At 33.9% G+C, this 25,287-nt stretch overlaps 1 protein-coding gene across 2 annotated transcripts in view; it reads right to left on the bottom strand.

Moving 5' to 3' along the window:
• BRINP3 (BMP/retinoic acid inducible neural specific 3) overlaps positions 1-20,962 on the bottom strand; it is a 491,613-nt gene extending 470,651 nt beyond the window's left edge. The window contains exon 1 of one of the 2 annotated variants that reach the window (XM_027843476.1): positions 20,727-20,962. In XM_027843476.1, the coding sequence (XP_027699277.1) occupies positions 20,727-20,962 (236 nt within the window). The remainder of the gene's footprint in view (positions 1-20,726) is intronic. The other variant, XM_027843477.1, reaches the window with a different exon arrangement.
• Between the last annotated feature and the right edge of the window lie 4,325 nt (positions 20,963-25,287).

The following is a 25,287-nucleotide window of genomic DNA, read 5'->3' as shown; positions in this document are numbered from 1 at the left end:
TCAGTGAACACTGTTTAGTTTATGTGATAGTTTATGGGAAGAGACCCATAAACTGTAAAGTCTGAATCAATATAAAAATTCTGTTTTTGTTACATATTTTATTTAGAAAAAGGTGAGATTTTGATAAAAACAGATAATGAAAATATTAACTTCAGTTAAAAAAATAACCCACATGATCTTTTGAATTTTTTGTTGTAAATGAAATAAATATAGTGAATTTAATAAAGGACATTACAACTATTGACATTTTCTATGCTGACAGTAATAATAACAATAATATTTGGCATTTTTATATCACTTTAAAGTTTAAGAAGTGCTTTACAGTATCATTTTATTTGATTCTCACAATAACCCCATGAGGTAGGTATTATTATTGTACCCGTTTTACAAATAAAGAAGATGAAAGAGGCTCATTTACTTATTCAGGGTCAAATAGTTAGTAAATATGTGAGTCAGGATGTGAATTGAGGTCTTAGATACAAATTTAGTTCTTCCTAACTGCACATCCTACACTTTATCTGATATACCACCATCTGCATTGTAAGAGTTAAAATATACATCAATATTCCTTATCACTAGAAGATCCCATGCCATCTACCTATATTTCCTTTAATGCAAAAAAAGTAAGTCTAATAATATCTCACCAATATTATTCTTATTTAACAAAAAATAATAATTTCTTATAGTACTTTTATACCATTTTCCATGTGAACTTTAGGAATGACAATTATTGTCCAATAAAGCTCCCACCTACTTTTTTAAAAAAATGTGTAGATTATAATAAAGATTATTCTGTCAGAGGCTGCCACTTTTGAAATTGTGGTGTCAATTCCTTCACAGCAGAGAAATTTGGCCTGCTGTAACCCCAAAACATGTAGCCAGGACATGACAGAACCTCCCAAGATTGGTAAGAAATTCTAACTAGTAGACACTTCTATTGGTTTACCTGGCAAAAATCCTACCGACTAAATGAGCTTGGAAAGCAGTGCTAAGGATTTCAAGGTTATGGGCAAGAAAACTGAAAAGTTTCAGACTATAAATGATTGCTTCTCCCATTTTTTTGACTAGCTGAAGAGTCCTAAAAATGTAAGGAAGTTCATGAACCATAGTATAACTATAGAGAATGAACTGAGGCTGGTGAAGAGTTTAGGTAAAGAGATATAACCTCTCTTGTAACTTACATGGTAATTAAGTAGTGGAGCTTGGAAAGTTCAGTGTGGATAGTCCACACTGATCTTGCTATTTCCATATATAACATTCCATCTTCTACTTTAGTGCCTTCTAACAGATTCCTGCCCCCATGCCAACAATGCTCTTCTTCCTTCTTTGTACCTCTTAGAACTCCCAGCTCCCCTCAACGCTCATATCAGGTTCTGTTTCCCCTCCAAATAAGTGTTTCTTTTACATATACTTATTCTGGAAGTACATGGTATTCCCTAGGTTAATTTAAGCTCCTTCAGGGCAAGAACTGCCTCATTTTTGTGTTTATATCTCTAACAGCTAGTATAGTGACTGACACATGATAGGTGCTTAACAAATGCTTATTGATAGTTTTACAAATGATACAACAGGAATGGATAATAGAGAGAAGACAGAAAACTCAAATTTTCACATACAGATTATCAAGTTCTGTTGATTGTATTTCTAAAATACCTCTTGTATTGATCTCTTGTCTGTCACCAATGTCACTACCCTGTGGCAGGCCCTCATTATAATTTGACTGGATGCTTCTAAAAGCCTCCTAACTGGTCTTTCCAACTCCATTATCTTCCCTTCCAACAATCCTTCCTGCTACCTCCTTGTGCATAAATCTGGTCATATTACTACTATGCTCAAAAATCTTCAGTGACTCATTTGTTCTCCAAAATCTGGCACCATCTTACCCTTCCTGTATTTTCTCAGATTACTTCCATTCATCCATGTTCCCTGTTCTCTATCTAGACAAAACTACTTGCTGTCCTCCAATCACAACTTTCCCTTTGCCTCCTCTATGTCTTTGCTCCCTCTGTTCCCTATTCCTGTAGGTTCCTTCCTTACCCTCTTCAAAAATTTCTACCTATTCTTTAAAGTTCACTTCCATAACTACTCTCCATAAACTCTCCTATTTTCACCACTGTAGATAATAATATTTCCTCTCTGGAATCTCTTGAAACTCAAAACATTATTCTGCATTACATTTATCTATGTGGAATATTATTATATTAAAAGAAATGATGAATAGGAAGATTACAGGGAAGCATAGCAAGACAAATAAATTGATAATATGCAAATCATCTAAAACAGAGAAATGTGGCAAGGATAACTGTTTTAGTCAGCTCCAACAACCACCCAATTTTTTAGCTGTTTTTTAACTGTAAGAGACAAATTAGTTTCTGCCTTTCCCATCTCTATCTAGAATTGCTGGTTAGATCCAAGCAGCAACAAAGGCCATGGGCAACAGTCTTTTATAGTCAGCAGGGCAAAGGGAGTTGAAGCTTTTTAAAAAAAATGCACAAAAGAGATCTCAGACTTTTTTAATACACCAATCCCAAGTATCCAGATAAACACAGACACAGATGCAGACCTGCTTACTTCCTCTCCTTATTGGGAAGGAGGTGGTAGAAAGGAGACAGATGAAGGGAACTTGATATTTGTCCAGAACACAGTGTGGCCACGATATAACAGAGTGAATTACCAAAATCAACAATATTAAATAAAAAAGGCAAATTCTGAAGAAAAAAAGTCTGCATCCCCTAACACTCATACTCCTTTTTTGTTTTCATGATAAGTAAAAGTATACTTCTGAGTCTAGGGGGAATAAAACACTACAGGATAAATTAGCATCTGTCATAAAAAAAATACCCATTGAAACATTTGCTTTCATAGGACAATAAAGCTGGAAGGACTGTTAGAAGTCATCTAGGTCAACAGATGAAATCTACAGAATTCAGTAGGTGGCAAGGAGGTGTCAAGTGACAAACATTAGGATGAGTTGAGGTCCAACCTCCACCATACATTTGCTGTTTAAGTAACAACCTCTCTGAGCATGAGTATTCTTGTTCTCAAAAAGGGGGTAGTACTTGAAGTACTTTCATCACCAGAGTGTAGTGAAATTAAATTAGATATTCCTCATGAAGATACATTATAAAAACTATCTATCTATAGATATGTGAATATATATGATACTATAAAATACATGAGTTATTATTACTTTCAATGAATACATGATGTGCCTAAAGTCATCTAGTGAGTGAAAGGGGAGCTGAGACTAGAATTAGGTTTCCTAATTTCCAGGGCTATACCTTTATAAAATCTTTATAAAATCTTATTTAAGTCACTAAATGTCACTTTAACTCATGTTAATAAGTTATTGAACATTCACATTTTACCTTTGTCTCCATTCCGTATCAGTTTTGACTATTGTCAAAAAACAAATCCTTTTGCAGCAAAAATAGCACACCACTTCATTACAAGCCAGCATGAACTAGTGATAAAACATCTCAATAGCAATTTTTTTAAAGCAATTGTATTTTACAGTATATTTGTTGACCTTTATAGTTCTTTTAAATGAAGGCCACAAAACAAAAAGTTCACTACTAAAAATAGGACATGCTACACAATAATCTTATTTTTTTCCTATTTCAACATATAAGATATGTTTGGGAAGATCAGTTAGGAGCTCTTTTATTGTCCAGTCATATTATAACAAGGTCCTGGACTAGTGTAGTGGCATGGGTGATAGGATATTGATGTGGATTTTGATTTACTTTTTCTAAGAGAAGAATCATATGTACTCATGTTTTTAAAACAAAGTTTTTGGTCATAAATTGTGTCACAATTCTTCATTTCTAAGGTCCTAGGTTTTCAAGATAAACATCACAGACCAAAGAAGAAACTTTATACAAACACATATTTATAGTAGAAATATTCCTGTGGTTTTTTTGCAAGACATTTAATTATTTTAAGAGCATGATTCACTTTTTGTTTTAACAGTTGTAAAATTCTAACTGTGGGGATTTTGAAAGGACAAAATTTCTTAAGATTCAATGGAAATCTAGATTTTAATCACTCAGTATCAGTGAACATATTACAAGACTTGGTATATCTATATTAAATAAAGCTTAAATAATTAAAGAAATAGAATAATTACATTCATTTAAATTTGCTAATAAGGGAGAGGGGTTAGCCTAAAACAAAATCTTCCTCAGAGCTATTTAGGTTATTTTGAGCAGAAGACAATTTGTGACAGACTAACTGGGAACACAAGGAAGAGTACTGGGAGTAGGGGAGTGTATGGTAATGTTAGGAGAGCTGAAGAAAGGGAAAATGTAGCCTCTAGGGGGAAAGAGAAAAATGACTTGAGTAACAGGTTTCTAATTGTCAAGTACTTGAAAGATTGATAGGTGGAAAAAAAAAATGGACTGATTCTGCCTGACCTTATAAGACTAGAAACCATGGACGAAATTTACAGGGAGAGAGGTTTTAGGCCACTATAAGAAAGGACTTCCTTAGAAAAGCAGTCAAAAATGAGACAACTGCATTCCCAAATTTAACATTCATTAAATGCCTACTCTGTGCAAGGCACTGTGTGTGCTCCTTAAGATACTCAGCAAGAGACAGATGAACACGTGTTAGAAATGTGGTACCAGTAAGCCAAACCTCAGGTATAAATTGAATTAGCTAAATTCTAAGGTTTTTTGGAATTTTTATTATTCTAAAGCAACAAACTATATGTGAAACTTGGAGATACAGTCTTGAAGTGATAAAAATGAATCAGCCTTAAGTGACAAAATTACATAAGGAACAGAGTCCATCTGAAAAAAAAATAACACATTGTAAAGAAACCACTGTATAAGTCTGTTTTCAATTATGTTCAATTCTACTTAATTTTTTTTTTTAAAATACATGTTCTAAGAAAAATAGTTGTCAGAATAATAATGCCTTTTATCTATAAAGGACATTATATATCTATGAAAAACCTTTATGTACATCCCTTCCACAAAGTCTACTATTCCACTGATATTGTCCTTGCTGTCCCTCGTAGAAGACATTCCATCTGACTTCATACATTTTCATTGGTCATCTCCCATGCCTACAATGCTCTCCCTCCTCATCTCTGCCTCCTGGCTTCTCTGATTTCCTTCAAGTCTCCTCTATAATTCTGCCTTCTACAAAAAAAATCTTTTGAGCTCCTCTTTAAGGCAAGTGTGAGGAATGTGCCTTCCCTCTAAGAGCCATTTTATCATATATATATATATATCCACACACAGACACACACACATATATATACATATAAATACACACACACACATATATATATACACATATATATACACACATATATATACATATATATCTTGTTGGTACAGTTTTATTTTGTTTTGTTTCATGTTGTCTCTCACGTTAGAATGTAAGCCCCTTGAGGGACCTATGTATCATAAAAAACCTTATAATATAGACAAGCCTCTTGGACAATGGATGACAGGAATGAGATCTATCCATTTTATGGTAGGGGGAAGGAAGGAGAGGGTGTTAATTCTCAATGAGATATTTGTGATTGATTTCTATCTCTAATAGGCAAGGAAGAAAGGTGCCATGAATTGGTTAGGAAGGGCTAGTTGAACAAATATGGAGCGCAGAAGTTTCTGGAAGACTTCAGAATATGTCTGGGTGGGTTTCTGAGAAAGAGGATGTATCTAGAGCAGGACACTGTGCATTGAAAGTTCAGACCATTACACACACGCGTTATTTTTTCAAATCTAAATATGCAAAGTGATAATATATGCCACAAACATTCAGGAATTAACTTTTTTTTTCCTTTAGGCATGAAATTCAAAAGTCAAAAAAGAAAAAAAGAAAATTGAAAAGATGAAAAATCATATTAATTTCTGCGTTACAGTCAGTTGTGTGAAAAATCAGAAGGGTCACTGGGACAATAACTGCCGCCCCCATGAATCATCATTTTGCTCCTTTTGTTTGTTTGTTTTTAACAATTGAAAAGTAGGATATAGGGGAAAAACTTATTTTTGTGGAGGTTTTTAAGATATATTTTTTGTACTCCAGCAGTTCTTAAAACTCTTCAATCTCTCCTTGTTTGAAATCATTTATTACCTATAAAATTAATGGCAAACATCAATTTAAAAACAATGAATCTGTCTCCTGGCCATCTTTCTTTTCCCTTATTTTCAAAAAAATCACTGTCAGAACTCTTAGGAAACATATTAGCCATGAGGTGTTCTGTCAATAGCAAGTAGTTTCTTATCAACTTGTAACTGAGTGCTTTGTTTGGTTTCTCTAAGCCTGAACAAGCACAGACAAAGAAAAAGGGCTAAAAGACTGAAGACAGCAGATATGGGAGAAAGAGGGAGATTACTAAAATAAAAAAGTGACAGTAACATGAAGCAAAAAGAGACAATCAGGAGAGAAAGACCAGCAGTATTTTAACCTATTGTGTAAGAAAGTATTCCTAATAAATTCCTTTAGATGAAAAATTGTATGTATTGGATATTTAAATACTTAGAGATAGCAAATAATTGTATTACTATACACAAATATCCACATTAAATAGCTGAGTTATAGGTTGTAATACTTTAATATTAATTAAGAAGGTTTACAGAAAGAAAATTGTTCCTTTGACCATAAGTACAGATTTTAGAAGCTATATTTTGCAGTCACTATGAGATAATTTAATAAATAAATGTTTGGGCAAATTGATATTTATAAAATAGTATAATACTTGGATTATACCTTTATTTGCTAGGATTTTGTTCCTTAGAATAAAATTACATTTTAGTTATTTACAGATTTTATAATTTTCTATATTTTCTTACAATATAGAGAGTTAATATGCAACAAATTATGATGGGTGCTTTGGATAAAATTGTTAAAGGGGGGGGGGCACTGTGTCCACTGGTAAATTGAATGAATGAGAGGTAATGAATTAAGTGTGAACAAAGCCTGGACTTTAATGACTTAATTATCCCACTTAAAATAACCAGCCTTAGTCAGGTGAGAACATCTCTATTGAAACAATCAATAAAAGACATTAAACTAGGTTCCAAAAGTCTTTGATAGCCATTGGATAAAATGTGTGATATTGCACATGAGATGTGTTTGGGGTGGTAGAAGAAATTCAACCATGACTTACAAGTCTTCTGTTTAAAAATAAAAAGCCCTTTTGGAACACAGATACTAGTCCAAAGTGGCTAGAGATTGGTGAAGGCAGCCCCACCCCTTCCAAACTCCTAAGAGGGATTGTTTAGGTGGGGAAAAAGAAAGGCAAGAGAAAAGTAAAAGAATGTTTCTTTCTCCTACCCATCCTCCTTGACTAGAAGATGATCTTGTGACCTTTGAAGAGTTAGAGGATTTTGGGTTTCTAATCATCCTAGCAGTGTCCCTGGAAAAGGGGAGAACTGTGACTACAATTAGAGACAAAATGAAGCTGGGAAAAGTTACCTCTGATACTCTACAAGGAGTCGCACAAGAGTTGCCTAAGATGAATTTCGAGATGGCACAGCATGGTGATAGGAAGGAAAAAAAAAGACTTCGTATGGCTTTGAGTTATCATCTTTCCACATGCACTCTATGTTTAAGCCCACTTTTTCCTGGAATCAATATATATTTTCAGTAAAGTATATCAAAACATTTTGGAGGATTTTTTATACCAGCTCTTTTTACTGTGTGTGTGTGTGTGTGTGTGTGTGTGTGTGTGTATGTATATATATATACACTTATAAATATGCCTCACTAAAAGCTAATTAAGTCTGGGTGACTAATTGATAAACATGGTAGAAAGCTTATGGGTAGAGGCACTTGAGCTACAAAACCTTACCCCAACTCTTCAGGATCCCCAAGAGCCCTGAGAAGGGATGTAGTTCATCTCACTCTGTAGATCTAACCTGCCAGTACCAATGAAGTTTAGAGAGGATCTCCAGAGCAGGGGCTTCACAGAGAGAATAATAGTAATAATAATAATAGTCTGGCTTCAAGGGGCATACCACAAAGCAGAAAGATAAAGTCCACATAAATAATTATAATGAAAGTTATTCTAGGCTGAATGCCCAGGAGGAGCTAAAGAGAGAGAGAATACTATACCAGGTTAAACAGAGATGGCAAATGAGCTGTATTTTGAAGGGTGAGAATCTGGCCTTGGGTTGTTCTTATGTTCCTGTCCCCATATTAGAACTCTAAATACGGATGCTAAGTTAAATTCCACTGAGGAGGAGAAATAACCTTCCAATATACAAATAATAAGAGAGGGTAAAAGGCCTTAATTATTAATGGAAATGCATGTATGAATACATATATTCCATACCAAGCAATAACAATTCATTTGCAAACCCTGGAGGAAGGATAATACTTGCAGTTATAAAATTCTAAAAATCAAATGTATCTCTATAAACATAGATAACAATACAAGAGAGAGATCAGACATTGAAGCAATGAAAAGTTTGGTGGCTGGGCCACAAGGTCTTCATCATCATTGTGTGCCCCACCCCCACTAACCAGTTGCTGAATTGCTCAGTGCATCAGAGTTGCATCAGAACTTGGCCTGTTCTGAATCTTACTAGTTGGATGCAGAATGGGAAAATGACTCCAAAAGCTTTCTATACTTCTAAAGAAAAAAAAAAGCTGCAAGCTTCCTAAATAGAGGTGTGCCAAAGGAAGCATCCTAAAGAATCTTAAATTGCCTGGGGCCCAAACAACATACCAACTAATGGACAACATATACTATTCATGCCCCACTGACAGAATCTCAGTTTTCATTCAGTCACTCAAACTAGACATTAAATCTCTGTCCTCCATATACTTAAACTCCACTCTAACATTATCATGATTATATCCAAATTCTACCTCATTCATTCAGTAACTGCTGTGTCATAAACATTCCTAGGCCAGATTTCAATTATCTAACAAGCACCAGGGTGAGAAGGTCCTCATCTTTTTTTTTTTTTTTAAAGCACTGAAGGTAATTACTAATACCCCTTTTGCTCTCTATGCACAGTTGTCTGCCTTACAAGTGAAGCATGGTCATTGTCTAACACAGTCTAAATGATTTATCTACTGGGATTTTTTTTTTATCTGATGACATACTGGATAGAATGCTGGGCTTGGAGTCAGAAATATCTGGGTTCAGATCTGGGTTCCAGAAAGATCTAGAAACACGTGCCCTGACACATATTGGCTATGTAATCCTCAGCAAGTCAGTTAAACTTTCATGAGCTTCAGGCAACACCCTAGGCCTCATTTACGGTGTCACAAATCTGATCTGCATTGTTGGAGATAAAGACTCCCCTAGGAATTCACTACAGTAATCAAATCATAAATCCTTCTGGAATTCCTATATTTGATGATAGATTTCCTCCTCTTCAATTTCACATCCATGATGATGTCTTTACTGAATGGATCAGAGTATTTAGAATAGGAGGTAGCTTTAAGAATCATTGAGTCTAACCCCTCAATTTCAGAGGTGAAGAAATTTTGAGGACCAGACTGGTTAAATTACACAATCAAAGTGACACATTAGAACATTTAAAACCAGGATTAGAACCCACACTCTGACTTCAGACCCACTGATCTTCCTACCATACTCTCAATTCCTCCATTAATTTTCTTAGTAGAATTTGCAGTTGATGTAGGCAAAAAAAAAAAAAAAGAGCAAATGTGGAAAAAAAAAGATTGTCCTTTAGTATTTTAAGAGCTGCCAAAATTAACGTTTTTCATTCTTTTTTGTTTTGTTTTCTTAATGATTTAAATTAACTTAGGAAAATTCAAGTTTTTTTTAAATGTCTTTACTTCCTAAGAAATCATAATTTAAAAGAAAGTGATATAATAATAATTTTTCCTCAACAGTTTGATGTTCTATTCTGCTAAATTCTGCTTGCTCTCTCTCTCTCTCTCTCTCTCTCTCTCCCTTCCTCTCTAACCCCTTTCCTCTCTCTCCATCTCTCCTGCCTCTCCCCCTCCCCCTCTCTCTCTCCTTTGTTAAAGGGATGGTTTCTGGGGTAAGTAGGGGGTGTGTGCTTAGAAATGGAGGTAATATAAAAGCAAAGGAATATAACTTTTATTTTCAAAAAGAAAGTGAGTATTTTATATTTACATTTCAGAAATATTAGAAATAGCTTTTGCTCTATCTTCTGAAAGAGAGTTGGGAAACCTGATTTTAGAATTAAAAGAACAAATATAATGTACTGAAATACAATCCTGTTAAATGACATGAGGGGTAAAGGCAAAGACTAATAAAATATTAATTTGGAGGCTATTTTACTTAGATTAAGCCACGTCCTACATACAAATGCATAAAAAATTATCCTAGTAGCAAAGAAACCCAGTTGTGACTCAGTACTTCCATTGATACAAACTGAGCTAGTAAAACTGCTCCCTTAAAAAAATAACAAATAATTAGGAAGCACACATCATAGATAACAAAAGAAAATTGCTTCTGAAATTTGGAACTGTTTCACTGGTGAGAAGTTCATTGATCTAAGGTAATGAAGATCAGAGTTCCTGGAAAAACAGAACTACAAAAACAATCTGGAAAAAAAAATATTTGTTTTAGATAACAAAATAAATCAACATAATTAATTTCCCCTTCTAAATGGCTATTCGGGCATAGAAATATTGAATGTCAGTGATAAATCATACAGAATTCATTAATAAAAAATAAAAAGGATCAGAAAAAAGTAAAAGACCAATTTAAGAACCAACAAGTGTTCAACAATTTAATAATATAAACTGATTTCATTTCCCTGATAAATTAATAATTTAGCCACAGACTAAAGAATGAACTCCCAAGGTTAAATGCTTCTAGTGAATTTCTGCAGACTACATGAAGTCTGGATTCCCTTTCAACTTCATATTTTCAGAGCAAGCAATTTTCATCAGTTTTTTTAATTGAAAATGATTATTCATGATCAAATTCTCATCATTCCTTATTAGCATTTATGAGTTTTAAGAAATATTCTACCATGTAAATGTGTTTTCCCCTGAAATCCTACTACCACAAGGCTATATGGAAACAGATAATTCCTAAATATTACAAAAAATGTTCCTCTTTCTTCTATGACCTATGATTTTCTTAAATCCTACCACAGTAAAGATAGTTCAAAAATATATAGTGAACTAATGAATGAAAGGCCATTTATTAAACACTTATTATGTGCTAAGTAAAATGTTAAGTATTAAAAAATAGATACACATATGTATGCGTGTACATTCATATATACAAATACTGGATTATTAGAGGAGTTTGGCAAAGAGAACCATTGTCTAGGCCACCAGGAATGGAGCTTTTTGAATGGGGAGTATCAGTGTAAAAAAAAAATCAGGGATTAGAGTCCAAGGGGAACAGAAAAATGGATCAAACTAAGGAATTATACTATAGTTTTATAATACATATGCTTTGTCATTTGAAAAGTTATGAAAAACACAAAACAAAACAAGCAGCACTTCAGATAAATGCTAAGGCAAAAAGCAATGAATCCTAGACCGAGAAAATAAAAGAGGTCTCATTTCACGCTATTACGTCTCATTCTTGAATCTTTTCACATCTACTATAACCTAAAATAATAACGTAAAGGTTATTGACCTCTCTCTCATCAAAATGACCATACCTGGAGTTTTGCAATATTGTTTTAATATAATTGATCCTAAAGATAAGGTTTGGTAAGACTGTAATTAACTGAAGAGCTGGGAACCCCTTGACATGGATAAAACTATGTTGACTGTCTCAATGGGCAAGTAGTTTAAAGTTATATTTATAATGAAATAACTAATAACATAAAACCATGATTTATTGTGACCAAACCCTACCCTTCACCAAAGGAAATACATGTTTCTTAATAAAGAGATTCCCAAGTTTATTACTTTTAACTAACTAAACTTATGAGGCCTGATAAATCTCTATCCCTTCTCTTATACAAGGATTTAAACAGTAGCAAAAAACCATGATCTCCCACGGGTGGAATTTTCAATATCTACTTGGTAGCAGTTAAAATGGCTATTAAATAATTATTATTAGCCTTAATGGATTTCCCATTCTATTTCTCCCACATAGGTTTCTATGTATCTAAGTGGTGATCATTTGGATTATTATATGCACATCAACCAGACTATGAATTAAACTTTATATATGAACACAGAAGCAAATAAAAAAGACATAAATACATGGTGGTTTTAAGTAGGTTATAGCATGTTGTCCAAAGTGACTTTTACGTGCAAACTGGCATAAAAGATATCATCTAAGATATGTATTTTGCTGGTAGTGCATTAATATAAAGGGATAACAGGTAAATTACCCATGTCTCTTTAAAATCCATGAAATTTGTGAAAAAGCTAGAGATAACAACAACAACAACATAGCTGGCATTTATATACTTTTTTTAATGCTTACAAAGCAATTTGAATGTATGGAAAGGCAAGGAACAATCACAGGATAAGAGAACATAGATGGGTTCTGATCTGTTCCAATGTTTGCAGCAACATTGAACTGTATAAATATGCATCATTAATATTCAAATACAAGTCATATTATTTAATCAACACTGATAATCCCTTACAAATTAATAAACCAATCAGCATTTATTTAGTGACTTACATAATCAGCACTGTTCACAATATATTTTATAGGGATTTGATTCCAAGAGAAAACAAAGTATGAAACAATGAGCATGTTGGTGTTCTAGTTTCAAAAATTGAAAAGGAGATCATAAACACAGAAGAAGAGCTAAGACAACTGATAAAGAATATCAAATTTAGTAAATGCATTTCATATGTTTATATACAGTATTAATCAATTTAGGAAATTGACATGGATGAACTTAGTATACTTCCAAAAATATCTTATTAGCAAAAGCTTAAATTAGCCCTTAGAGTATATGCTTCATCATATATGAAAGTATTATGTTTTAAAAGAAAGAAAAACCACTAGACAGGCAAAACCAAAATGGCAGAGTAACAGAAAGTATAGCCAAGCTCCACCCCACAACTGCTCCACACAGATCTAGAAAATATACCAGACCAAGTCCTTGTCAGAAAATTGAAGGAAAAAAATCATACTGAGTCATTTTTCTTCAGTCAAGTTAAGCAAAGGAAGATACTCAGAGTAGAGTGAGGGTACTGAGGATGGAATCAACCCAATGAACAATTGGGAGAGGCTGTGTATCAGGGCAAGAAGAGGTCCCAAATGTAGCTAATGGAGTTTAGAGTTGTGCAGGATACAGTGATAGGTACCTAGAAACAGCACTGTTGCTCACCCCAACAATCTAGGTCACAGATAGAGGACTGTGGAATGGACTTGGACCTAGGAATAGTGTTCCAGGGTGAATAGCAGCTGTGGTCCCCTAGGCTGTGTACTGAGCAAGAAGGAAGTTCAGAAGCAAGCAGCAGCTGTGTGACTCTGACCCCAGGAACTAGGGCATGTAGTTCTGAGGCATGTAGCTACATAACAAGAGCAGAAATTTCAGACCAAAGAGGAATCAGCAGATCTATCACTCTAAACCAGCTTTCTAGTGGGCTGAGTATTTGCATTCATCAGTAGTTTCCTGGAACTTAAATGAGGAAAAGCCTACAGGTGTGTCGCCCAAACTAAAAGTCAGATCAAGAACTTGAAGAACTCAGACGAGGAAGGGATAAATCAGACTTTTCCCTGAATTGGACCACTTGGAGTGTGTTGAAATTTTTCATGTCCCAAGAACGAGCCAACCCTGAGAGTCAGGAATAACACAACATTCAATAATACTCCAAGAAAGCAGAAAGACCAACAGGACATTCTCTTTGAAAGGATCAAGAGTCCATTCTTACTAGAACTCTGAAACCAGGAAGTAGGCTATAAGAATAAGTTAACAAACAAACAAAGAACCCCAACACACCCACACCCACACACACACACACACACACAAAAACTATTATGTTTTATTAGGGACACAAGACACAAAATCAGAAGAAAAGACTGCAATACTAAGAAAAGATTCAAAGAAAAACACAGCTTGGATAGAAGTTCAACCAGTATTCCTAAAAGAAAGAAGGCAAAAGGTTTTTTTAACAGTTTAAAAAATGTTTAATAAATGAAATAAGAATGGTAGAGGGAGAAAATATAAAACAAATGAGAGTAATGGAATAAAGAATTGGAAAGGGAATTAACAGCTTGACATGAGACAAAAAAATCTTAGCCAAGCAACAAAGTCCCCCAAATTAGAACAGATCAAATAGAATCTAATACCTCCAGGAGACAACAAAAATTAATTGAACAAAGTAAAATAAAAAAAAACAGAGAAAGAAAGAAAATGTATGGCATCTCATAGCAAAAACAACTGATCTGAAAACCTGATAGAAGACAGATGATTTAAGAATCATTAGACTACCTGAAAGTCATGACAGAGAAAAAGAAATTTGGAAATAATATTTCAAGAAATTTTAAAAAGAGAACTGACCAGATTTCTTAAAACTGGAAGACAAAGAAGGAATAGAAAGAATCCACTAGCCACCTACTGAAAGAAATCCCCAAAGGAAAACGTTGAGGAACATCATAGCTAAGACAGTGCTTCAGGTCAAGGACAAAATACTGCAAGCATTCTGAAAGAATTTAAGAACCAAAATGCAACAGTTAGGATCACACAAGAGATAACAACCACCCCTATAAAGGAGCAGAGAGCTTAGAAGACAATATTGCAGGAAAAGAATAGACACATACAATCAAAAATAATTTACCCAGAAAAAAGAAAATTAGTCTAATCCTTTGTCATGGTGATTGTTTAGTCATTTCAGTCATATCTGACTCTTTGTTACCCCATTTGGTGTTTTCTTTGCAAAGATACTGGAGTGGTTTGCCATTCTTCCTCCTCATTTCACAAATGAGGAATCTGAGACAAATGGGTCTAAGTGGCTTACCCAGGGTCATACAGTTAGTAAATGTTTGAGGCCAGATTTGAACTCAGAAAAAGGAGTCTTTCTGGCTTTAAGTCCAACACTATATACTCTCCACCACCTAACTGCCCCAAGAATAATCCTACAGAGGGAAAAAAAGATTTGTAATGAAATTAAGGACTTCCAAGAATTCCTGATGAAAAAGCCAGAGCTGCAAATCTTGAAATATAAACACTGGAATCAAGAGCAATATATAAAGATAAACATGAATAATCATAAGGGGCTAACAAAGTTAAACTGTTTACATTCTAATATGGGGAAATGATACATCTGTCAGAACCATCAATATCAGGATGTTATAGAAGCAGCCTAATTTTGGTTGGGAGTGATTCTGTAATGTTTTGATGATTTTTTTTTTTAAATGGAAAAGCAGGGGAAGAGAAATACACTGGGTGGAGGAGGAATACATGGAGAAATTCTCTCATGGTAATTGTGGTGAACAAGTAGAAATTCAGGAAGGGATGGGGGAAGTGGATGACAGTGACACTTGAACTTTACCTTCATTTGAACTGGTCAAATGATGGGGAAAATACACAAACAGTTGTAACAGAAAGATATTTCACTCAACAGGAAAACATGAAGGAAAGGGAGAAGGAAAAAAAAAGGAGAGTAAAAGGGAGGCTAAATTAAGAAAGGGATTAGTCCTAAGCAAAACAAATGCAAAGGATGTATGAAAATATTTATAGCAGCTGTTTTTGTAGTGGCAAGGAATTGAGGCAAAGAAACTGAGGGAGTGATAGCCAGTGAAGTACAACTGAACAATTTATGGTATACACATATCATGGAATACTATCGTGCTATATGAAATGATATAATGAATTGAAACAAAGTGAAGTTAGCAAAACCAGAAGAACAATTTATTCAGTGACAGTACTGTAAACACAAACAACTTGGTAAGTTTTAGAAACTTTGACCAATGCAATGACAAACCACAATTCTGAAAGACACATAATGAAACCTACTATCCATTTCCTGATAGAAAAATGATGGATTCAGAGTGTAGAATGAGAGATTATTTGCTAATGGCCAATCCAGGGTTTTGGTTTTTTTTACTCTACTATACATTTCTGTAACATAGTTCTTGTTTTTCTTTCTTTTTCAATTTGAGGTGAGGAACAGAAGGCAGAGTATTGTTTATGTAAAAGAAATAAAATTTAACTTACAAAAGGAAAGAAAAATAATTGCTTTTTTACTCAAAGTATGTTCAAATGGAGCAAATGTTAGCTTCCTATTTATGCTTCTTAGAAGTTCATAAATCAATAGCAGAGTAACAACAATTTCTTCAATTAGGAATGAAGTGTAAAATAATTTTTTGTGTCATTACACATTTAAGAATTCAAAATATATAAGAAATGAAGAATATGTATCTTAAAATAATATTTTCATAAAATAATAATTGTATCCAGGAGTTTAAGCAATGTAGGTTAACTGCCACAAACAAAAACCCAGAAAGCATCTTAGACAATAAATTACCTACTTAATTACCAAAAAGAAAAAAATATTGCTGCCAAAGGCAAATATTATATTAGAATATAAACTTGTTTGTAAAATCTTACATAAAAAGGATGACAGATGATTATGGGCAATATCATCTCAGTAAGCAGAGCGAAGCAATGGAGGATAAAACCTGTTTAAAGAAAGCTTGGAAAGATAGCAAACTGAGCAAAGCTATCCCAAGGGCATTAAGGATGAAAGTAGAATACAAAGAGAAAAAAAATGGAAAAGATTGCAACAAAATAAAACATTTTTAACATTGTCAAAAACAAAAACACTGTTAACTTAAACTTTTATCAAGGACAGTGGGACTTCCACCCTTAAACCATACAGTCCTGGAGTTGCTTATAGAGGTAGGAGAAACAGCACCAAAAAGAACAAGAAAGAAAAAACAGCTACACTGGGACAAGCACATATGGAGAAGATTCATGCTATACAGTTGTGAAGACACTGAGCAACCAATATAAAGTATCTTAATGGGGAGAAGATACCAAAAGCACAGAAAAATGCCAAAGCATATTAATAAAAAGTGACCAAGAGAACATCAGCAACTAACCACATATATGCCTATACAAAATCTTTACAACAATCATCTATACATAAAGCAAGGGCATCTCTGATAAAAATATCTATAGAGAACAAGAAAGCTATTGCAAGTAATAGTCAACATGTACCATAATTTTACCATTTCATTATTACCTGAAAAATATAGAGGATTTAAGACTCCATTGTGCTTATTGCTTGGTAAGAAAAAGCATTTTGATTCAGTAGAACAAAATGTTCCTGTATAGGCTCTTAACAATGTCTTTCCAGCACAAACATTAATATCATTCATGATTCATTGAAATATAAGACAAAAACAAACTTTTCACTGATTCTCTGATAATAAACATCAGGCAAGGCATGTGGATCACCACTGTACTGGAGAAATTCCAGCAGTGTTTAGGTTAAAGACAGATTCCTTGTGAATGAGGACGCCTTCCTGATGCTCTTGTTCACAAATGACCTCATATATAACTGGACAGACAGTACAGATGGACAGTGACCTGTGTCCAGAATTGAAAAAAATGAAGGACAGTGGTTTCTCTTGACTCCAAAAAATCACAAAGCATCCTTGCTGCCCCTAGGCTTTACATGAAATCAAAGGCCCATCATTTCAAGTCTAGCATTCTACCAGTGTTGTCATATAGCACTTTTGTTATCTGGAATACAACTTCCTCCAAAGGACTCAACTTGAACAGAACATAAAAGGTGATGGAGAGATAAATGGTGGATATGAACACATTACAACATGTAATAAAGACATCCAAAGAAGAATGCTGGTTGAAGACATCATCAAGACATTGGATGATATGAAGAGAATGATTGGTTGTTCATATGGCTAGAATGATTAAAAAATAGTGGGACAGCCAAAATGTTCTTACTAGTATACTAACAATGTCTAGAAAAAGTGAAGATGGCCTCCAAAGAGTTGTATGGAAGTCTTGTTTTGAATTTGTGAGAGGACATGGATAGAAGTCACAGAAAATGGGTAGGTCTCAATTATTTGTGAGCTATATCATTACAGAGAGCTCCCAAATCAGATAATTGTAACAACAAAAGGACAGTTAGGTTGCATAGTAGATAGAGTGCCAAACCTGAAGTCAATAAGAACTGTGTTCAAACCCAGGCTCAGATACTTACTAGTTGTGTGACCCTGGGCAAGTCACTTAACCCTGTTTGCCTCAGTTTCCTCACCTGTAAAATGAGATAGAGAAGGAAATGGCAAAGCACTTCAATATCCTTGCCAAGAAAACCCCAAAATGGGTCACAAGGAATCAGACAAGACTGAAAACAAAACAACAAAAACAAAAATAGCTAGTATTTATCTAGCACTATATAAATTGCAAATAAATTTGCAAATATTATTTCATTTTATCAAAGAGCTATTGAAATATGTCTTGAAAGGACTACAATATCTGTAGAACAGCTATCTTTCTGAGAAAGAATGATGCTAAAAGAAAAAGTGGCAACAAATATTTTTAAAATGTGTAAAGTATTTAATGAAATGAAGGTAAAATATAAAAAGAGCCTTGGAAAAAATACACCATACCAAAAGCACAACTAACCATAGATGGAATAGTTTTACACCAACTAGAATTAGACACAGTTCCAAGTTGAAAAGTTGTTTGGTTGTTTTCCGGGGGTGTTTTCAGAGGCGGGGGAGAGGGGGAATAGGCTACTGCCAGGAAAAGAAAAACAAAAACAAAGAATCGTTCACTAAACTCATTTTTAAGGTTAGCTATACATGGAGAGGAGTCAAGGAGTCATCAAATAAATGAAACTGTAAGTGAAAATACCAGCATCCTTTAAGGAGGCGTGCTCTGTGTAAGTATTAAGTCATTACTAAGGGAATGGATGATGTAAGCCTGAGAAATAGACAGAATTATTACAGAGAGAAAGAGTGAGAAAAGATCATGAACTTTAAAATGTACACACAGAAATAAAGGTTTAAAAACCAGAGGGAAAGGAAAGATTATTTTTGCGTATAAGATTTGGAATATATTTCAATTGTGTCCTGGTCCTTTCACAGATAATATTCAGTAAAATAATATTGGAAATTTAAAAGTCATAATCTTTCCCCATCTTCCCTAATATTAATTCCAGTGTTCACTGGAAACTCAAGTAGACAGTTGTACTATGGTTTCAATAGTACCTAAGTATGGCCTTAATAAAGAACTTCAAAACTATTTTTAAAAACTGTTACTTTTTTTAAAATTCATCTTGTTATAAAGCAGAAACTTGCCTTCTATTTTAAAAATGTATAACTGAATGACCAATAAGCCAAATAAAATCAAACACAAACAAAACAAGAAACAGACTAAGACAAAAAAAAATCACCATCCTCCTGATACTGATCCCAATGAATTACTTTCATTCTTTTTATTTTAATTCTCTCTTTAAAATTCTGTCCAGGTTACAGAAACATAAGATATTCTTCCTGTTTAAAACTAGGAAATTTGATGGCACACAAGTCAAATATAAGGTATTATGTTTCCAAAACCAGCTAATGACCCACTCACAAATAAACAAAGAGTGTACCAGCTTTTTATATTCCAATAGCATAATTGATCTATGGAATAACACAAGTGTGATTTCAGAGACTAAGATGTTTATATTCCTTTTTTTTGTTTTTGTTTTTGACAGAACTATTTTTTAAAATCCATTTCAAGGTTGCTACAAAGTAATAAACACATATTCTGGCTATATAGATTAAATAACTTTCTTTAAAAATGAAGGATAACTATAGACTGGACTTTGACATTGTTCTATACAGTTTCTTCCACAAATAGAATTCCTGAGATGATTTACAAACTATTTCTCAATGTGCTGTGCAAAACCTTATATAAATACTGACCTGCAGCACAGTGCCCTCTGGTGCACACAAAACAAAAAGTAAATCTTACAGTAACGAGCGGGCACACGCGTGCATGCACACACAAATACACATACACACAAACGAGTACAAATTCTAAACCAATTCTATCTTATTTTAGAATTTAAATTCAATAAGTCAGCAATCTACTGATTTAAAAAAAAAGAGTTTCTTATAAAACTATTACGTGAATTTCAAGCAAATGACCACTTGTGTATTCCTCTAGGCTATGGGTTGATTGGGTTTGGGGAAATGGCAAGTAAAAGCATCAATCAACGTTGGATGAAAACATTAACTTCTTTTTTGAGACATACCCAAAGTCAGATGCAAAATAACAACTGAAAAGTGAAAATTTTCTTTTCTAGTTCATCTCAGTCTTGATTATTTCCTTTCCTGCTGCGTTTCCTCATCTGCTTTCCCACCAAAGCCTTTGAAGTCATCAGTATTTTTACTTATTGAGGTTACAATTTCAATATCTTAAGAGGTCTCATACCTCAATAACCAGCTTGGAATATTTTCCTATTTGCACTCTTCTTAGATAGCATAAGGCATAAAGGCAAAAGAATTAATATTAAAGAGAAGCAGAGCTCCCAGATTCCACAGTTATTTACTTTTATAATTTTAATTTTTTTTGGAAGCCTGGGTTGGGGTGGAACATTCTAGAATTTGTGAGGCACAAGTGGTCACTGCCATTCAATTTGTTTTCAAAGTACTTTTAAATAAATACTTTTAAAAAGGGAAAGCATGCCTGTGGAATATGATATAGAATAACTACATATACATTTAGCAAAGATGATTTTTCTAGGGCTATGTGATTTAGTCCCCCATCTGAAACTTTCCCTTAAAGAAATCTGTCATTATTTATATACAGCTTCTAGGATGATATCTCTGTAATTGCTTTCCCTTTGCTTCATACCTGTAAATCTTGTATCTTGTGCTAAATCCCTGCCGGCTTCTGTCCACAAAATCTGTGTATTCCTGTGAGCGATGGAAGGGTCCCTTATCAGACAGGAGCCAGTCGAAGGGACTTGTGGCATGCTGATCCGAAACAGCAGCAACTGCTAAAACCCAGCAATGAAGACTCAGTGCTATCCACTCCCATAGAGCCATCAGAGAGAGCAATTCAGCACCAGCACTGCACCGCCATATCATGCTTCCACAGGGTACTTAGAGCCTTCATTCTCTTAGCTTTCCCTCAACACCTAGACAAAATACACAGGCAATTAGTTAACCCATAGAAGCTCAGACCATTCCATACTACTAACTTAAGGATGTGAAATCCTTCTCTCTTTATTTTTTCTTTAACTTTCAATTAGCATCAATCTCACTAAATTAAGTGATAGCACAGCTTTGCGGTATTTAGTGCACAGTAATTATTTTTACAATTGTGAACCTTTTCCTAAATGTTTGCTTTTCTTGTATTTATATTGAAAAATAAAATCATGCTATAATAGAATAATCAGTTTCAACACTGGTATAAAATGGATCAACTAAAAAGCCTTAACAAGCTGCCTGTTGTGTTCATTTGGAATCACATAATGATATAAGGTCTTTGGTGCTACAATACTCTTCACAGCACCATGTATTTTCATATGACATGTATTTTTAATGTATCATTCATTAGCAAGGATGTTACAGTGAACTTTCTAAATTTGTATAGTAATACAACATTCTCCGATGCTTTAATCCCAAATGCTTCTTCTGTATTGTAAAGTATAGATCTTTTTCATTGTATATTTCATGGATAGGATTCACCATAAGAAAAAAAATGAAATGATTTATATTCATAAACTTATTTCCACATCTTAGAAAACCATGATATAAGAATTAGTAAGTTAGCTACAAGATGTTGAAGGATTCCATCAAGAGTACATAGCATGAATATATATGTGTGAACATGCAAATATGGATGACTATACATTTTCTTCCCACATTTCTTTAGAAATATTAGTTCTGTCCTGCTTGCTTAAAATAACATGATTAAATTTATGGCTGTATCTTAATATTAGACATTTATCTGTATTTTGTAAATACAAATATGCATACTCATAAAATTCATATACAAACACATAAAGGGAGACAATGCAGATTGTTTATAGACTGGGCCACACATAAAATCATTTTTATGCAACTCAGAAATAAAGCAGACAACAGCTTTACCTCTTGTAAAGTGTGTGGCAAACAAGGGTATGAAAGAAGCAATTTATGTAGTTCGTATGCTCTAAGAAAAATATTCCCCAAAGATTATATCTGAATTCAATTTTATGCTCTTAATTTATCTAGTTCCTCAAATAAAACACAAAGCTTCAGAATGGTCAGTCTGTGGATTCTGCTTAAATTAGAAGTCTTTTATATATTTAAAGAGAAGAGCTTCCATAAAACTGAGATCCTTCTTCAAGAAGCAATCAGAATGCCAAATTACATATGAAATAACAACATTTCAAGATTATATTAGTAAATGACTTCTGTAACTGTTTGGTTATAGGAACTGACGCCCCTTAATTTGGTTTCTAGAATGTAACCTTAGGGGGAAAAAACAACACTATTTTAGCATTGTCATATAGATAGAACTAATCCACATCACAAAAATTTTAAATTGAGCATTTATACTGAACTGATTTTATTTCCCTTCTAGTATTTTGTAATTGTAAGTCCTCTGCCAAACTGAAATATATTCATATTGGAAACAAATGGTATAATGGTAAATTCACTATTAATTTCAAATATTAATTTGTACCTTTTCTGAAGGAAAAAGAAGAATGAAGAGAACTATAGCAGTCATACTTGCTAAGAAGGGGGAAAATGGCATTGTATTTCCAAATATAATTATGAAAGAAAATGTTAACTGTACAGACTTAGAAAGTCACTAATTTAAAATGAAGTCAAATTTTCTCAATCTACCATTAGCCAGTAAAGCAAACTTTTAACTTCTCAAAAATTCAGGTAAATAGGCATTGAAACCTAACTCTTTTTATTCTAATACCTCATACATATATTCATTTTATTTTTTGGCTCTGAATAAACAAGTTATAAAATGGGATTTTTCTAAACAAACTGCATAGATGATTCTCAATCAATTCTCAATCAGTCTAACCTTTTCAACGCTAGAACATCTCTGGTCAAGCCACTTGAGTGCTTCTCCTGCTTCCCCTTATGTCTCTTTTTTTATTCTGTTGGAGAAGATAGTTATGGAATAGTTTTGTTTTTCCTACCATTTTAAAGAATAAGCAGAAGTTGGAAAATAGATGGTTAATGAAGAAAAATCATATATTTAGGCCTTTGTTTTTCCTTTTCTAATTCATTTTCATACATAAACATAAGTGAATGACTCTGTGTGTTTACACACTCATGTATATTATATATACACTGAACTTGTGATTTCATTGGCATAGGAAATTCCTAGATGAAATAAATATCTCTCTCCCTCTCTCTCTTTACCTCCCTCCCTCCCTCTCCACAGACAGTTGAAAATAAATAGGAGAAATAGGATTGAAAACGACAATACATATGCACAACTGTTTTAAAAATATTTTCCTAAAGGTCATGTGCAGGATATCATTCTGCATTAGACTTCATATTGCCCTTTCCTTTGTAACTTTCTAATGTAGTTATCATGTTATATTAGTGATATCTGTATTAATGTTTCCCCCCAGACTCCAAAGATTCATGAGAACCTGAACCCTGTCTTGAATCCATATCCTGGTCATGAAGCGTTGCCATGAATCAAACTTGTCATATTACTGTTACCCTTCATTGCTAGAGCTGTAGTCATTGGTATAAATATTGAAATCTTCCCACACTGCCTCGGGTTGCAAGCCATTGTATTCCTACTTGCAAGCCATTTCCTTCACTTTGAAATTAAATTTCTGTTTGATTCCTGACTCTCTTATCTCTATCCTGCTCTGTTAAACTCCAGCCACCCACAGGTTAGAGGCCAGTTCCATCCAGTTGGCAGTATCTACTGAAGATTCTAGCATGGTATCTTGACAATACAAAACTGATTCAAGACAGGGTTTAGGCTCTCATTAATTTTGGGGACTTGGGGGGAAAAATTAACACAGATATTGCTAACATAATATGATAACTGCATTAGAGAGTTACAAAGCAAAGAGCAGAACAAGTTGGGAAAGCTTCATGGAGGAGGTGGCTTTGGCATACAATAGGCTTCAACAGGCAAAGGACTTCAACAGGCAAAGATGGGAAGGGAGGGTTTCTAGGCATAGAGAAATGCCTGAGCATGTTATGGCTTATATTCAGAAAAATGGTCTATTTCTCAAAAAGATGAGTCTGTCTGCAAATGGACCAATTAGTCCTTAAATATAAAGAAACATTTATGGCCTTTCAAAATAAATTAGATTCATTGACTCTGTCTTCAGGGAAACACAATAAAACAAATCAATGATACTCAATAGAAAGTGCTGCTGAGAAAGTCTTTGAGAACTTGGTTTCATCAGTTAGAAAAGAAAGAAAGGATGGTTTAACTAGATCTCACCTGAGCAAGTGTTTTCTTTTCTTTTTTATTCTACTTATTACAAGAAAAATTAACTCCATATTTGCATTTTCTCTTTCAAAGTATATTACTGTTTCTGTTTTGAATGGCAGATGTTTTTCCACATTTGGCATGGTCTAATAGCCACACTTATCTTGGCAGTAGCCAATTTGCTAACAGCTTGACTTCAAAATATAATTTCTATATGCACAACTGATTAAAAAAAAACACAGCAGTAGCATGAGCCCAACTAATACCCCAACTAGGAATGAAGGATTGCAGAAATGAACATTTGTGGTCAGAGTGGCCTGAAAAGGAAAGAAACACAAGAAAAGAAAGATGGAAAAATAACTGAGACAAATTCTTCTCCATTGATCAACAATATGTATTCATTAATCACCTATTACGGGCCAAACACTATGTTAGGTACTGAGGATACAAAGAATAAAATCTACTCTCTCTGGAGAGACAACAGGCACATAGGTAATGAATATATGCAGAATAAATATATATACAAGGGAGAGAGAAAAGACATTAACAGTCAGTGGGATGGGAAGGAGGAATCAGGAATGGCTAATGTAGGAGGTGATACATGAGCTTCATCTTTAATGAAGAGATGGATTCTACAGTAGAGATGAGGAAAGAGTATGTTCCAGAGATGTGGGATACTAATAAAAAGTTATGGAGTCTGGTGATGGAGTGTCACGTGTGAAGTATGTCAAGAAGGCCCCTACCATCAAAAAGTCAAGTTGGGATGGCTAAAAATGTTTAGCTAAATTCTTAGAAGGGAGGAGAAGATAGGAAAAAAATATACTCTACTGTTTCTGCATAAGTTGGCTAATAAACAAAAGTCTACGTGCAAAGGTGCTAGTATTCTACAGCTAGAAGGGAGAAAATGAGAAAAAACAAATACAGCTGTATTTAAATAATCTTTGATGACATTGAGTTCTTTAAAAAGAGTATCCTGGAGGGCAGGGATTATTTTGTT

Source organism: Vombatus ursinus, unplaced genomic scaffold (genome assembly GCF_900497805.2).
Source record: "Vombatus ursinus unplaced genomic scaffold, bare-nosed wombat genome assembly UNPS02014909.1, whole genome shotgun sequence".
Taxonomy (NCBI): domain Eukaryota; kingdom Metazoa; phylum Chordata; class Mammalia; order Diprotodontia; family Vombatidae; genus Vombatus; species Vombatus ursinus.
Note: the sequence above shows the minus strand (reverse complement) of the source record. Positions and strands in the feature narration are given on the sequence as shown.